Below are 15987 nucleotides of genomic sequence, written 5' to 3' on the forward strand. Positions count from 1 at the left end.
CTTCCAGTGGAAAGTGTATTGAGTTTACCCAGCTATGGTGGGTTGTCTGGAGACAGATGTTCAGTGAGCAAGCAGCTGTACGTGTACTTTGTTGTTGGCTGGGGTCAATCCGCAACACCAGCACTTCCTTGTCTCCTGTGAAATGAAAGAAATGCACACATGGGTAGAGCACTCATTTTATATTTATTCATTGAATGGGCCTGATTATACTTTGTCACTGGGGGTGTTCAACTCTGGAGCGCACAGAGCAGTGTAGGGTGCAGTTCAGCCCAGGTCTCTGCAGTGTTCATTATTTCTAGCTTAATTTCTTAGATTCTGTATCTCTCTCCTTACTGTTATCCAGTTGTGGGAATAATCACTCTGTATTGCCCCACAGACTCTTCCTCTTTTATTATGCCATGTGGAAAGTATGGCCATCTCTAGGGCATTGGCCTCTTCCCTGGCAGGGTTTCTGTGATTTGTAATTGCTGAATCTCCTGTGACTGAATGTGAATTTCTACTTGCTCTTCTGACTGTCGGCACAGACTCTGTCCCTCCTCCAGCACTTGGATCCATTCCCAGTGTTCCTTTTTGGCATACTCAGGTGCTAAAGGAGGGACAGAGTAGTACTCTGAAGCAAAGCCCTAGGGGCTCCTTATATAGGAAAAGACTGAAAAACTAAGCCCTCATGGGAACAATACTGGGGCATCTCTGTGGCAGAGCAGAAGAGAGGTCTAACCCGGAAAGAGAGGAAAAGACCTAGAAGCTTTTGAAGAGTTTTCAGAGAAAATCAAAAGCAAATTGTGTAAGGTGGCAGGAACCTAGAGCCTGTATTAGCCTGAGTGACATGTCAGCTGACTTAATCCTGAGAAGGGAGAGTGCTTCTCTCCAACCCCCTCTCCCCAGCACAGCCATATTCTCCCTGTGGTTCCCTAATTGATTGCCTGTTAATGTGTAACAGATAGGGGAAAGGAATAAGTGGAGATTTTTCTTACCCTGTCATCAGCTTGGGCTAGCAACCAAGGTACCAAAATGCTTTTATTCCCAAGACTGGGTGGGTCGAGTGTGCTGTGCCCAAGGGTGAGCAATTTCAGCTGTGGAGCTGAGGGCTGAGCCCAGGGGGGATGCCACAGCAAACAGGGTTTCAGAGTTTGGTTGAGTCAAGAAAATGCACCATTCCTGTGCTCTCTTGAGGTGCTTGTGATATTCAAGCACAGCCCTGGGTAAGCAGGGGAAAAGGATTTAAGGATCATGTAAAAGAGGCAGCAAATGACAAAAGCATTTCCAAAAGGTGTTCATCCTGCAGCTCTATTCGGTAGATGTGTTGAGCATCTAACTGAAGAAGCAGGGAAATCTTCGTCCAGGTTGCCTAACATTGATGTAGGGTATGCAGAAAGCATGCAGGTGTGTATATTATACAGTTGCATTCTGTGCTAGTATCAAAAGACTTGCCATGATTCTGGTATTTGGGAATGACATTGATTCAATGGTCTGAGCACAGAGATGGAGCTATGACCCCAGGATTTCCCAGATGCTTAAGATGCAGTAGGTAAATTCATCATCAGGCTTTTGTGGTCTCAGATCAGTCACTTCACTTCTCTGTGCTTGAATATTGAAAGATGAAAAACTAATGACTATTATGAGAGTACTTAATCTGCCGGCTCTACATTTCGTAACTATATTAAACAATAGGTTTGCATGCTGCTATAAAATGGGTCTAAATCTGTCCTGGATGATTAGACTACCACAGCCCTATCTAGATACCCCTGATAATGAAGCAGAGCTTCACACTAAGTCCCCACTCCAGCTACCCACCTCCCCTGCTACAAATGACTGCAGTCTGCCTGTCTTTTTTTTTTTTAGCTGCATTAACTCACATGAAACCTGCATGTCTTGAGGCAGGAGGATCTTCCCTTTCTGCTCCCCCTGCTACTGTTACCAGACATCCAAGCTGCAGACCTTTTTTGAGCCTGACAGCTCTGCAACTCACTTTCCCACTTAGCCAGATGAGGCCAGACTGTCCTGGACAGCCTGAGGGCTGTTGCTTTTCAAGTGATGGGGAGAAGAGAGGCTGAAGCACTTGGCAGTTCTGTGTTAACAGTTGGAATTGATGATCTTAAAGGTCTTTTCCAACCTAAGTGATTCCATGATTCTATGGACATCGCTGGTTATCTCTGAGGTCACCACTATCACTCCTACTGGGAGTTTTCGATCAGTATGATATTTCCATAGAAAAGCAGAATTTTTACCAAGTCACATTTCCCCAGGAAAATTTTTATGATAGGAGAAAAATGATGTCGGGAAAATCCAAACTGTTGATTCACCTGAAACTGAATTGGAGTGTTTGCTTTTGCTGAACTGAGCCAGGATCACACAACACATCCTAACGTGTCCCACAGGTCATGGGGGGTGGGGTGGGGTGTCACACCTGTGACCTCTTTCATGTTGTGTTACATGGCCCAAGAAGGAGGATCAAAGCCTGTGTGTCATTTCAGCTTTGCAGCACTGGCAATGCTTGAGATGGAAGGGTGAAAACCTGAGATGAGATGACAGCATATGCCACTGGACTGCAGGTCTTTCTCTCTGAACATGCTATTTTGAACCCCAGGGCTGGACTTCCCATGCTTTGAGGCAGAGTCAGAAATTCTGAACTGACTTGAAGTATTTTTGGTCAGCTAGCCTGTTTGGCAAAATTAAATTGTATTTCTCTATCATTGTATTGCTTTGTGGGAACTGTCCTTGGGGTCCCAATTATCTTCTAGTGGCAGTCTGCATTTACCTCCATGATGCAAGTGTCCTCCATAAAAACATGTGCTGTGGGCATCACCTGACTTTGTGAATATTGTGGAAGGTGCAATCTAGCAAAGATAGGAGAGAATCTGAGTTTCAGGCATGTTGAAGTGTGCTGCTGTTGGTGCTTAAGAGAGGTGTGATTTGAAACTGAGAATTTCATGTTAGCTGAATGTAATGGGATGGGTCTGTTACATGAAAGATAATGTGTTTTGGATGTTTCTGAATTAAAATTTTTTGAATTTCTATTCCATGGAAATCCTAACTAATCTTTTTACCCAAATTTAGGACAAAGGCAAATGCTGGATTTCTTACGGGATATAAATTCTTAATCTAATTCTATCTATTCCTTCTTGTAATAGTTTGCTCCGTAGATGGAGCATTATATATCAATCAAATATATTGTCATTATCTTTTGTTCATCAGTCGTTACAACTGGTAGGTAGCTTTGCCTATTCTGAATATTAACTAATAACAGTGCTATGTAACCATATGAGTCTTTTATTATTCAACGTATTCATGGCTGTGACTGCCCTTCATCTATTTTTCATCTTCAAATGGTGAAAATTAAGGCTATTTCTAAAATGACCCATTAATATAAAATAAAAGCCTAAAGCTCAGCAAAATAAATCTGAATTAAGATTTCTCTCTCTGATCTTTGTGAATCATCTCATTGTATGCTTGGAACTCGTACCCATAAGGTGATACAACAGGACTTGCAAGGAGTGATATTGGGAGAACTGGTTATTGGAGAGTTGGAGAGAAGAGACACATTTACTGTCACCTTTTGAATAGGCAGGTTGTGTATCAGGCAAAGTGCCTACATCTGTGGCTTCCCTACTTGAGTCTTGCAAGCTTCAAACTCACAGAGTGTAGCAACACAACTGCTGTGCTGGGATGTCCTTACAACAATAAGGGGCTTAAAATGTGGATAATGCGTCTCAGAAGACTTGTAGGGATTTATAACAGGCTTGTAACAAAATCCGTGGTCTTCTAGGGCTTCCTGGTTGTTGTTACAGTGGATAGAGTAGCTTTTGGGAAGGGAGGAGCAGTTCAGAGAGTCTGCTCATTTTTGTGAGCAGAACATTGCTATCCACAAGATCAGCAACAGGCCTGTGAGATGAAGAAGGGAGGGTTTGAGTCCTTGCAGTAGTGGCCACAGCAGCCTATCCTTCTGTCCTCAGAAATGTGCATGCTACTTTTCAGGTGGGAGTTCACAGCTAAACCCAGAAGATGTTCTGAGCTTTCCAAAAACTTTTGAAACTTAACCAGGGAAAGTGCAGTATTCCCTGGATCTAGTACCTGAGTGCTGCTTACTGTTCACAGCTCTAGCACTTGGATTCAGAAAACTATCTCCAGTTGAACTCAGCTCTATTAGTTTTGTATTTTGTTTTTGCCTCAGTGCAACTGTACAGAGAACTTTGTGTAGAAGGATCTCTTCTATGGAACTTCAGTAAAGTATTTCTGATTCAGACACCCTACAGACAAACTTGCTGGCAGCAGGGAGCCCCAGGGCCCATCTCCTGCGTCCTCGTGCAAGTAGGAGGCTGATTTGAGTGAGGCTGTACGAAACATCCAAGTCCTCTTTCATGGAGCAGGAGCCAGGTGTGTGTCCCTGAGGAGGCAAACAGGGCTGGTGTTACACCTATAGCTACCCCCTTTTCCTCTTATAGCATCAAGAATCCAGGAGCCTCACATTTCTGTTTTTCTTACTGTATAAGCCACATGAAGTAAAATTTTGGTTAATCCAAGCAATAGGGCTTATCTCACCTTCTTTTCCAAAGTCTCTTTTTCCTGCAAGTGATAAACACATGTACAGTGGGGAGTGTTTTGGTTTTGTTGGGGTTTTTTGTTTGGTTGGTTTTTAGGGGGTTGGTTGGTTGTGGATTTGGTTTTTTTTAAAAAATTATTATTTCCAAAAATAGGAGCCTCTACTGATACTTGTATATAATCAGGCACCTAGATCAGGGACATGTCCCTGGAAGCATAGGACAGCCCTGCTGAAAATCAGGTCGCTTACTGAAGTCCCATATAGGTTCAATAATATCTGAATCCCTTTCTTTGAAAACTGTGGCTTAAAAAAACCCCACTTGCCTCATGGAGATCATTGGAGAAATGTTGCTTTGATTTTCACAAAATACCTCTCCTCACACCAGGACTCAGGCTATGATGCCTCAATTAGAAGGGCTAATTTAAGTGGAAGGTAATAGAGGATCCACTCCATGCGTATTATCAGTGGTCCCCGTCCCATTGCAGGAGGTCAGACTGGTGCCAGCTGAGGGCAGAGGAGCTGCTGGTCTGGCACTGCATTCACTGAGGGCTTTTCTACAGTTTTCAGATCCCTTTTCACTGAGACACGCAAATCTTTTTACCTTCAGAATCAGAGATAAAAAGGTTTCACGACAAAAGGGTGTGGGTACTGACCTGAAAGTGTCATCAGGGTTAGTGGTTTATTGAAAAGTCGGGTTACTTTCTCCTGCAGGCTGTCCCAGTCATGCAGAACAGCTGTATGGTGGAGGCACTATACTGCCTGCCTGATGGCACCTTCCTAAGGCTACAGTATTTTGCAAGTAGTTCTTGTAAAACAAACAAAGAAAAACAAAACTCCAAAACCCCCAACCAACCAACCAAAAAAAAACCCCAGCTGTGAGGGCAGTGTAACAACTTTTACAAAAATTGGGATAAAAGGACACAGTTGCACGAGCTGAGGTGCCTATGAGATGGATTTCCCTGGGAATTCCTGCTCTCGGCCCTCACCCTGCAGGGCTGGCAGGGAGGGCACCACATGGTTGGTCACAGCCGTGGCATGCTGCGACAAATCACAAGGGTGAAAGACATGACTTGAATTTGGAACTTAATAGCAGATATGTCTGAATCTGGGTTTCCCCCTGCAATTCAGGAAGAGCTGTAACCATCTGGCCCTCTGAGTCACCCAAAGGAAGAGATGGGAGGTCTGTGTGCAGCAGTGCAGAGCAGGACAGAGTATGCAAGGAAGGGAGAGGAGAGGTAAAGAATGGTGAAAAGCAATGAAGAAGAAATGAGAAAAAGGAGAGAGGGATGGGGGGGGTCGGAAAACAGAAGTTGAGAATGCTTTAGCTTTAAAGGCTTTCTTGGCTTCTTCTAGGTAATCTTTCTTGAGTTTCCTTGTAGAAAGGCAGGATCAGTAAGTAGGGAGCCGCTTGTGCTCTCAGTGCTGTACTAATGCTGAGTTCAGCTTCCCTGAGGAGCCCTGTCCATAACTTAAGCAGGAGCTTGATGGGACTTTACTGTGCTCCCCAAGCTCAGGGAGGCATTCTTCTCTTCCCAGGCCCTCCCCTTCCAGAGAGGTGTGGTGGCTATAGGGTGTCTTGAATGACCAAGCTCTGGTGTGCAATTTTCAGATGTTCCTATTATGTGTGCAATGGAAATTATGTTCCAAACTGTTTAACAATCAAAAGTCTAATTTTACAGAAAATAGGGTAATTTTGCAGTTCTCCAGCATAAAAAACCATGATCTATCACTTCAATAGTCCTTGGCTGTTTCTTAGTATCTCTCATCTAAAGGCTTTAAAGTACAGTTAAACCTTAATGAATCAAGACTCATGATCTCCCCAGAAGGTAGGTTTGGTGCTCGTTTCATTTTGCAGACAAGCAAACTAGGACACAGAGAGGAAGTGATTTGCCCTCCAAGGTGACATATGAAGGCTTAGAACAAATCCAAACTCTGATCTGGTCACCCACCACTTGATTTTCTGAAGCTATTTTTTAGGTAAATCTTGTGCTGTGACATCGATGAGGTCCTAGCAGTTTTTTCAGATCTAATGTAAATGCTGTCTAAGGCAAGGAAGTCTTTTCTAATAAGCAACAGTTCAAAGCAAGGTCTTGTGTATTAGATTATCCCATTTTCTGCCCTTTCCTTCTGGGTCACATCATCTACAGTTCACAACACACAGAGACTTGACTCAGATTTTATACTTGCATGCAGACTTGTCCATGTGCAGCCTTGTGCACTGATGCTCTTCTGCAGGGCCTTGCAGCACCCCCAGCTGCTGCAGTGAAGGAGAGGCTCGCTCTGAGCCCCCTGCACCAGCAGCAGGGCTGGTGGTGTGACCGCCAGCCGCTGGGAGGCTGCTGGAATTTCGATGAGTTAATCTCATCACTTTATCACAGGGCACTTACAGAAATTACAGGGAGCTGTGAGCAGCTCACTGTGCTGGCAGCCAGCCCCAGGACCCATAAAAGAAATTGAGACACACACGAAAAAAAAAAAGTCAGAGAACTTTGTTAAAGTTTTGGAGACGATAGTTTTTCTTGGATGAGTTCTGCTTGGGTAATGCTGATTGTGCCTTTCCTGGTGATGTTCCTGTTTGCTGCAATAATGGTAGGTATTGCCCCCAGCTGTAGCTCTCAGTCCATGCAGCACAGAGCATGCCTTGTGGTCTGATGTAAAAGTCCATTGACTTTGGCAGTGTTGTCTTGTGTGAAGAGGGTACAGTGGGCCTCACCTCTAGCATCTGCACCTGTAGAGAGGGCTGTAAGACACAGCTGTTGGCGCTTTCTTCCTTTAGACTGGGCGCAGTGTGTGGAAGGGGCACATAAGTCTCTGTTCAATATGAAGGTAACAAGCATGCTGAGTGGGATGTCCCACCAGTGCTGAGTGATTTTTTTTTCACCTGTGCTTACCAGCAAACCACATGGCTGTAGCACTACATGGTAGCCCCTGCTTTGCTGTCCAGGAACGGGAGCTTGCCCAGTGCCCATCCTGCTCTGGCTCTGCTCCTTTAACAGTCATGATCCCAGTACAGAAGTGCCTTTGAGAACTACTCATTCAAGCTGTACACACAGTGTGTACATGGTAAAGTATCTACACCTGCTCTGACACTATTATATTCAGTTGTGATGTAAGCTTTGCAGACCATTTCTAGTATTTTGCTTATCAAGGACTTTGCTTATCAAGGGCTGGAGGCATGGGGAAGTTTGGGGATCTGCTTGACACAGTGTAGAGGGACCTTGAGCTGCCAGATGAGGGCTGTCACTGTCTCCTACTGCTATAATGGCTCAGTGCCCTTGATGTAGTGTCTGTGTTAGGGGGAAAATTTTTGGCCTTGAGACCACAAAACATGAAACCTTGCATCTCTCCTGAACTCTGGTCCTGCCTTTGCTGAGAAAGGTGGGCATTGAAACTAAGGCAAAACCTTCCAAAGTGAGACTGTGTTTGAGTTTTATCCCAGGTTTGTTCTTGATCTGTTCCTTCCTGCGTGGGGCACAGCAAGTATCTGATGATGAGGTCAGGGCCTCCATACTCATGGGTCTGTAATGTGCTGGAGCTCTGTGTCTAGAGCAGGAGTTTGTTTATTACCTTGAGATCAAGCCTGAATCTCAATTTCCAGCTCTCTGAGAACACTGATGCATTGCTGGCTATTGAAATTCAGGCGCTGCGCAATGACGAAATACAGTCTGAATAGAAGCAACTTGTGCAGCACACTCTGCTCCTGTAGACAAACTGTATTTTGGGGGCAGATGAGCAAAGGTGGAGGGTGGGTGGCTGGGCTGGAGCTTTAGGGGCTAGTTGCAAGTCTTGTGACAAAACAAGAGGCAAGAGGTAGAAGGTTTATAACTAGCAGGCAAATCACATTTAGGCTTTGGGGGTTCTGTGCTCCCATGGTTTCACCCAGCGTGGGCTAAACATAGTGAGATAAATCAAACGGTGCTTTCTTCCTTTTGAAACTGTGCTGTGTCTTTCCACTCAGATTCCCAATAGGGTTTCCAACTGCTTAGTTAGCCCCAAGGTTCCCCCTGAGATTGGTATGTATCAGACTGTTGGTCTTTATTTAGAGGAAGGAAGGGTTTTGCACAAGAACATGGAAATCCATTACAGAAGTAGGAACATGTTCTGTTCAGTTCAGAATCAAGTACTGTCCCAGTGCTACTAAATTGTAAGCTCTACCTCTTATTTGACGGTATACAAAGTCCATACTGTGTGTTTTCTCAGCTCTCACCTACACTGCTCCCTATAACTCTGATTGAACTCTTGAATCTTAATTTCCTGCTCTAAACCACCAAACCAACTTTTCCGTTCTTCTGAACTGACTGTAGAGCTTAGAAATCCTTTTTGGAGCAGCCTGATTTACCCAGTAGCTAGGCTGCCTTAAATGTATTGTCATTGTCAATGCATCAACTGTCAAGTGTAGGTTTCCAGTCCTGCTCCACAGCAAACATTGAATACATCGAACTCTTCAGAAACGTTGCCTCCAAAGTGAATGGCAGGATGCAGACAGCTGTTTCTGTTTGTTGTCTTCTAGGACTAAATAACTGTTGCATTACACTGTGATCCAGCATAATTCCACTTACGTCCTCATATCAGACCCTCACATCCATGGTTCAGTTACATTCGTGACTTACGATAAAACATGATGTGACCAGATATAAATCTGGGATGCTTCTTTCCCTGTTTTGTCTCAGAGGCAGTGTTGTGAGGTGATCATGAATGAAAGGAAGTGAGGAAAGAAATGCTGATGCTCTGTGCAGAGGGATGAGAGGCAGGTGCACAAGGACTAATATATTAAAACCGGAAAGATTTGCATAGAATTCATTTTACAGGACATCTTATCCATCTTTCTCAGTCCAGGCCTACTGCTTCCCTGCTACCTGCACTATACCAGCTGGCAGGAGGAAGCAAAGGAGGAAATGCCATTTCTGAACTCCCTGGTCCCCCAAGCAAGGCAGTAAAGGACAGGTGACATCCATCCCACAGACATGGAGCAAGACAGCAAAGGGAATGCTGCTAATGTCTGAACCGCTCCCACTCTCACCCCCAGACTTGAGGGAACGGGCCAGGTTATGAGGGATGCGGCACATGGGATGATAGCATGCCTGGAGGACACTGTGCCTGAAAGCCCAGCATTGCAGTCAGCCCCTTGGATGGGCAGGTTTCTCCCAACACTTAGAGCAGTATTGCTTTTTCTGAAATGTGTTCCAGTAAGTAGTGCTGGGCTCTCTAAGAGCCATCACCTGCTGGCTGTGATCTCAGAGGATGTGTGTGTGCAAATGAGTGACCAAACATACAGCGTATACAGACTGATGGTGGTGGGATATCTGGGCACTACAGCCTGTCCCTGGATTAGTGGGGAGAACATGGTTCCTGGGTGACCATCTCTGTGTTTGATTGCAGGGAATATTGAATACAGCTGCCCGGCCACCAATGAATGTGAGATCACGAAACGGAGGCGCAAGTCCTGTCAGGCCTGTCGCTTCATGAAATGCCTCAAAGTGGGGATGCTAAAAGAAGGTAAGACAGAGTCAGACTGAGAATTGTTCTCTGTCCCAACAACACCTGGGACTCTGGGCTTTACAGGATATTCTAGGGTACCTACATGCTTTCCCTCTCTGGCTTTCCGATGGTATCTTACAGGCTTTGTAAGAGTCAGGATGGGCAGTGACCAAGAGGGCAGTCCAGAGAGGAGTATGGTTCTAGTCAGCACCTCATGGTAGGATATTACTTCTAGCACTTACAAATTTGACAAATAATTGGAAACTGACTGTGCTAGACTGTTTCCTTTCCCAAAGAAACCCCAGACTGGAGGGTGTTGCTCTTCTTGCCCCCCAGGTAATTTTGCAGTGTTGAGGAGAGGCTCTTGTGTGATCGTGACTGGGTTGGCTGGGCTTCGTAAGGGAAGGATGGAGTTAATGCAGAGCTATGGCACAGTGTGCAATGAGGGTCTGCCCCCAGTCCCACTCAGGAGACTTTCTGAAGATGGTGGGTAGCACAGGTTTGTCTGGAAGCTGTGGGTACCCTGCCCTGCATGCTCAGTCTGTGTTGTGCTCAGGCTATTGATCTGTTCAGTGCTCTCTGAGCAGTGTTCAGCTTCTCTCGTGCTGCTTTTCCTCCCCCACCCCCTTCCCCAATCCTTGTCCATTGAAGGTGAACCACAGGGAATTCAGTGGCAATTAAACACATTCTTATGGATTGACTTTAAAGCTTTGTTTCGCTTGGCTCCCTCTGGGAGAGACAGCAAGGGGAGGAGGGGGAAGGAAGGAGAAGCATTGCATATAACCCTCTGCATTGCTGTACCTGGCGGAGCATGGTCCCCTCAGTTTAACCACAAGGAACAGCAGCTGACTGTGGCCTGTGCAAGTCCTGTGTGCTGGAGCCAACATGCCAGCACTCAGCTTGCTTCCAGGTCTTATCGTCATAGCAGCTGGTGATGAATTGTACAATGTCACTTGAGTGTGTATTGCTTTGCGCTAGGGCTCTCTCATTTCTTGAGAGGCAAATTGATGGCAGCCAATGTTGTTAAAAATGTATATTAGATGTTAAACCCTGTTCTGTTCTTTGATGGATGTGTAGGTTCTGTGGTTAAGTATCTTTCTGCTAGAGCACACCAGTTACCAAGGGGAGGAGATGCAAACTTGTATAGTCTGGCCCTCCCTGATCTAGGTGTAGAGGTGGTAGGCTTGGAGGAGGCTTGAGGCTTGGAGGGAAGCACCTACTTTTGGAGTTAGAGAGGGAGCACTGGAAACCTGCTTCTCTGCACGTGGTAGTTCAGAGAGGGGATATATCCCCTTAACCCACACACCAGTCCACACTAGTGACACTGGCTTTAGTGGGAGTGCAGATTGGTAATGTGCTCTAGCCTGCTCATATGAATCCCATAAAATAACCTTAAAAGCCTGATGTGACTCCAGTCACTCTGCAGAGCAGCAGCATGGGTCCAGGCTTTATGGCTGCCTGTGGCTGTGCTGCCCTGCATCCAAGCAGTTGAGCCTCTCGGAGCTGGCAGCTGGGCGAGCAGAGTCACAGGAGCCACGCTGGTGTGTCTGACTGTATGGCCAAGGCATCATCTGCTTCCAGTTCTGGGAGTTCGACAAAAGTCCTAAGCAGGGTCCCGGAAGGGTTTTGTGGCATAATCTCCAAGTTGTGTGAAAACAGTTAACTCCTCCCGGATCAGTTAGGCTGGAAAGCAATGTAAGTTCATTCACACCATGCCATGCCTGAACTCCTGAACCCTGTGGGATACTACTCGTGGCAAACTGAAATTTGACTCTAAGGCTGCTTTTGTGCTGAAGTGTATTTAGTTATTCATATAGGGATTGATTTGGCGTCATTAAAGCCACCGGGGAGGAGGTGGTTTGCTATTGATGTTAGTGTATCTGTGATCATGCCCATAATATTTAGAGCTGTGGAATATACAGTATAAAGATTTATTGATAGTAACAAGATGCAAGAACACATGACAATAGCAAGAGCAGAGGAGGCTACACTAGCGATCTGCAAATAGGACTACTGTGTCCTAACACAGACTGGTCAAGTGATTTGGGCAGGCATCTTTTTTTCCCGTTCTTTTGCTCCGTTTCCCAAGCTGAGAAAAAAGGGCCATACTGCTTTGCTTTGCAAAAGGATTGTGATGGACTGATTGGTTAACTTTATGTGAAGCCTGGTGGAAGCACAAAGTATTAATATACAGAATTCAATCAATACACATCTTTAAAAGCAAAATCCAAAAAGGGAGAAAAATGGGTTTACAGTCTTTGGTCTCCACAGAGCCAGGAGTTTCTGGAAAGAACAAATCCTTAATTGTTTGACTTGCTCAAAAATACAGAATTGACAAGGGATTTTGGATTAGAAAAGGTTCATTGGTCTTTTCCATCTCTGGTCTGTCATCCTATTAGCTCATCCACCCCTTTTCTCTGCCAGGGCATGAGCGTTCCCAGCTGTACATTTCCAGTAGTTTTAACTGTTTTTAAAAATCCCTGATGTCTTGGTTTCCCCAGAGACCCTGCAGTCTCCAAGCACTCGTTAGGATAAGATGTGTCTTGATACTTGAGCTATGATCTTTTGTTTTTTTCTTTCACCAGTTCCCCTTCCTACTTTGCCTTGGTGTACCTTTCTCTTCTTCCTTGGGTTCATCCACGGCAGAAGGTTGCTAAGCCAGGTTCTTTCTCCTGCTTGAATACTGGGAGTTTGGAGAAAAATGGTCTTGTGGTTAAAGGTGAGATCTAGAAACCAGTTCTTCTCTTGACAGGTTCCTCCCTGATGCGCTTGGCACTGGGCTGGTAACTTAGTGGGGACATTTCTTGGTAAAGAAACTGTCCTTCCTCAGAAGAAGAAGAGTATGATATTCCATTAGGATTTTTTTTTTATTAAGGGTTTTATGATACCTTGTCATTAGGGGAGGAAAGATTTTCTTGGTTATTGTTGTCATACATGATGTACATACCACCTCCTGCCTGCTGGGCATGTGGCATGAGCATGTTCTTCAAGCAGAAGGCACCAGTATTCAAAGATGGCAAAAGCAGGGAACCATGACTTCAAGCTTCTGCCTTATGCTTGAAATGCTCAGCTTCGTGCTGCAGGAAGGACTTAAGTTCTCCCCTTGGGGAGTGCAGATGAGGGTCACCAGGCATCTTCTCTCCTCCCGACATGGGCTGCAGCTAGGTGAACAGCTGTGAATGTAGCCCTTTAAGATCTGGGGAGACTGCTCCTAACACAGAAGTGCAGGTTATTCAGGCAGTGCTGAGTGAATGAGGATCAGGGCAGGAAGAGAGCCAGTGAAGCAATCAATAGGTGTCTCAGATATCCAGGCCACTTTCTTTAAGAGAGCTCTGATCAATGCATTGCAACGAGGGAACTGCATGGACACCAGAGCTTTGCTGTCTCAGGTTCTCCTGGCGTGACGCTGCAGGGCAGGCGAGACTCACTGGGGAAAGCAGTAGGTGGAAAGCTCTGCCCAAGGAGCCCAACTGGCTGAGATGTCTGAAGTGTTGGCCTGTCTGGCTGCCTGTCTCTCACTTTCCCCTTTCATCGGGAGTGTGCCCCCAGAGAGCATTAATTAGCCCCTCACTAGCAGGGTCAGATAGGAAGCTGCTGAATCTGGAGTCCGGGATGCCAGCAGACTCCAGTCTGTGCCCCCATAGAAAGGCACCATCCCTAGAAAACCTGCACTCTGCTGCTCTTGGCCTTGCTGCAGCACCAGCCTGCAGGCAGAGGGAGATGGGGCATCTTCACAGCTTCATCCAGTAGAAGTGCATGTCCTCCTGCCCTGCAAAAATCAGGAAAACCTGAGCAACCTCTGATACTACTGACCCCAAATGGAAAAGACGATACCTACATACATGCCTGGCTAGGGATGGCCAGGGAAGGAAGGTGTGCCCTGCAACCTGCAGAGGAGAGGCACTGTTCAGAGCTGGGCATCCCTGTCTTTGGCCACGTCTTTGCTTCCAGCACTCTGTCTTGTGCCCACAATGACTGAAGTGCAGCTTTTTGAATTCTGGACTCTACAAAGTATTTCTAGATCTCTCTGGCTCTCTAGAATGATGGATAGAGAAATTTCAGCAGTTTGGCAGGTCTCTTTTAAAACCTTAATATACCTTGTTGGTTTTGGGGGGAGTATACCCTTGCCATTCACGCTCTAGCCACCCATGGCCTTTCTGTTCTACAGCAATTTGTTTGTCTTTTAGAGGTAGATGTAATTTCAGGTGACACATGGCTTGTGTAAGTAGGCTCAGAGGTTTGATTTTGGACATTGGCTGGTTAAACATGACCTCACAGCCTTGCCCTCCACATCTCTGCTGCATCTCTGAAGTCACAATCCTGTGTGTCACCTTGTAGAATGGCACTGTGATGAGGACAGTGATGTCAGTCCTTTTCTGTGTGTCCAGTATGGTAGATTGACCTTTACTGGCCACCAGGTGCCCACCAAGTTGCGCTCTCACTCCCCCTCCTCAGCAGGACAGGGGGAGGAAATATGGTAAATAAGCTCATGGGTTGAGATAACAACAGGGAGATCACTCAGCAACTACTGTCATGGGCAAAACTCGACTTGGGGAAAACTAGTCTCTTGCCAGTTCATAAGAGACTGGGATTTTAAGAAAACAAAAGTAAAACCACCTTCCGCCTACTTCTGCTTCTTCCCAGGCTCAACTCACTCATGACATCGACCTCCTCCCTGCCTGAGCAGCTGCAAGTGGATAGGGACTGGGGTTTAGTGGTCAGTTCGTAAGGCTTCGTCTCTGCTGCAGTTTCCTTCTCATGCTGTTCTCTGCTCTGGCATGGGGTCCCTCTCACAGGATACAGTCCTTCATGAACTTCTCCAACGTGAGGCCTTCCCCATAGACTGCAGTTCTTCAAGAACTGCTCCAGCATGGGTCCTTTCCATGGGGTACAATCCTTCAGGAACAAACTGCTCACGTGTGTGTCCCCCACAGGCCACAGTTGCTGCCAAAAAACCTACTTCTGAATGGGCTGCTCTCCACAGGCAACAGCTCCTTACCAGGAACCTGTTCTAGCACAGGCTGTCCACAAGCTACAATTCCTGTAGTATGTCCACCTGCTCCAGCGTGGGGTCCTCCATGGGCTTGCAGGGTGAATATCTGCACCTCCGTGGGCTGCAGGGGGACAACTTGCTTCACCACAGTCTTCTGCACAGGCTGCAGGGGAGTCTCTGCTATGGCACCTGGAGCACTTCTTCCCCTCCTTCTTCTCTGACCTTGGTATCTGCAGGGCTGTTTCTATTGCATTTTCTCACTCCTGTCTCATGCTGCTGCATGGCGTTTTTTACCCTTCCTTGAATATGTTACCACAGAGGCACCATCAGCGTCACTTTGGCCAGTGGCGGGTCCATTTTGCAGCCATGTAAAGCTGGCTCTGCCTGACCTAGGAGTAGCTTCTGGTGTCTTCTCACAGTCACCCCTGCAGTCCCCTGCTACCAAAACCTTGCCACGTAAAGTCAGTGCAGTCAGTTCATGAAAGGGAAATGCCCTGAGATCATAGGAAGAGGGATGGGGATAACAGGTGAGGTGTGATGGGACATCAGGGTCTCTCCTGTCCTCGTCTTTGAGTGAAAATGACAAGACAGGCAAGTGGAGGAGAGGCAACACTGGACATACCAAACCACACGATACAAATGGAGCAGACTGGCTGTTGTCTGGGTATTTGGTCTTTGACTATTGCGGAAGCCCTGCAGAATTTTTCTTCAATGGATTCCTGCTTGTATTGTTTCTAAAGCTGTGGTGTTCACTGTTGTGTGCTGGCACATCTGCAGAGACCCAGATGGAGCATAAACAGGTCTGAAAAGGAAACAAAGCTGGGTCACTAACGCTTTCATGAAACGCATGTGCGTGCAATCATGTGTTGCATCAGACAGTGATAAACCAAACAGCAAAGAAAATAACTGCCTAAAAATAATCTCATCCAGGCATTGAGATGTCATCCATTATTCCACCAGCCTTTGAATCTTGTTT

The 15987-nt window shown here is 46.1% G+C and overlaps 1 protein-coding gene and 1 long non-coding RNA gene across 4 annotated transcripts in view; one reads left to right on the forward strand and one right to left on the reverse strand.

The window, feature by feature from the left end:
• The window catches only part of ESRRB (estrogen related receptor beta), a 135524-nt gene that overhangs the window by 91793 nt on the left and 27744 nt on the right, over positions 1-15987 (forward strand). For all 3 annotated transcript variants that reach the window (XM_055716153.1, XM_055716152.1, XM_055716151.1), the window contains exon 3: positions 9920-10036. In XM_055716153.1, coding sequence (XP_055572128.1) covers positions 9920-10036 — 117 coding nt within the window. The remainder of the gene's footprint in view (positions 1-9919; positions 10037-15987) is intronic.
• LOC114015726 (uncharacterized) overlaps positions 11963-15987 on the reverse strand; it is a 158698-nt gene continuing 154673 nt past the window's right edge. Inside the window, exon 6 of the long non-coding RNA XR_003559808.2 lies at positions 11963-15813. This is a non-coding gene — a long non-coding RNA (uncharacterized LOC114015726). The remainder of the gene's footprint in view (positions 15814-15987) is intronic.

This window comes from Falco cherrug, chromosome 7 (assembly GCF_023634085.1).
Source record: "Falco cherrug isolate bFalChe1 chromosome 7, bFalChe1.pri, whole genome shotgun sequence".
Lineage (NCBI taxonomy): Eukaryota > Metazoa > Chordata > Aves > Falconiformes > Falconidae > Falco > Falco cherrug.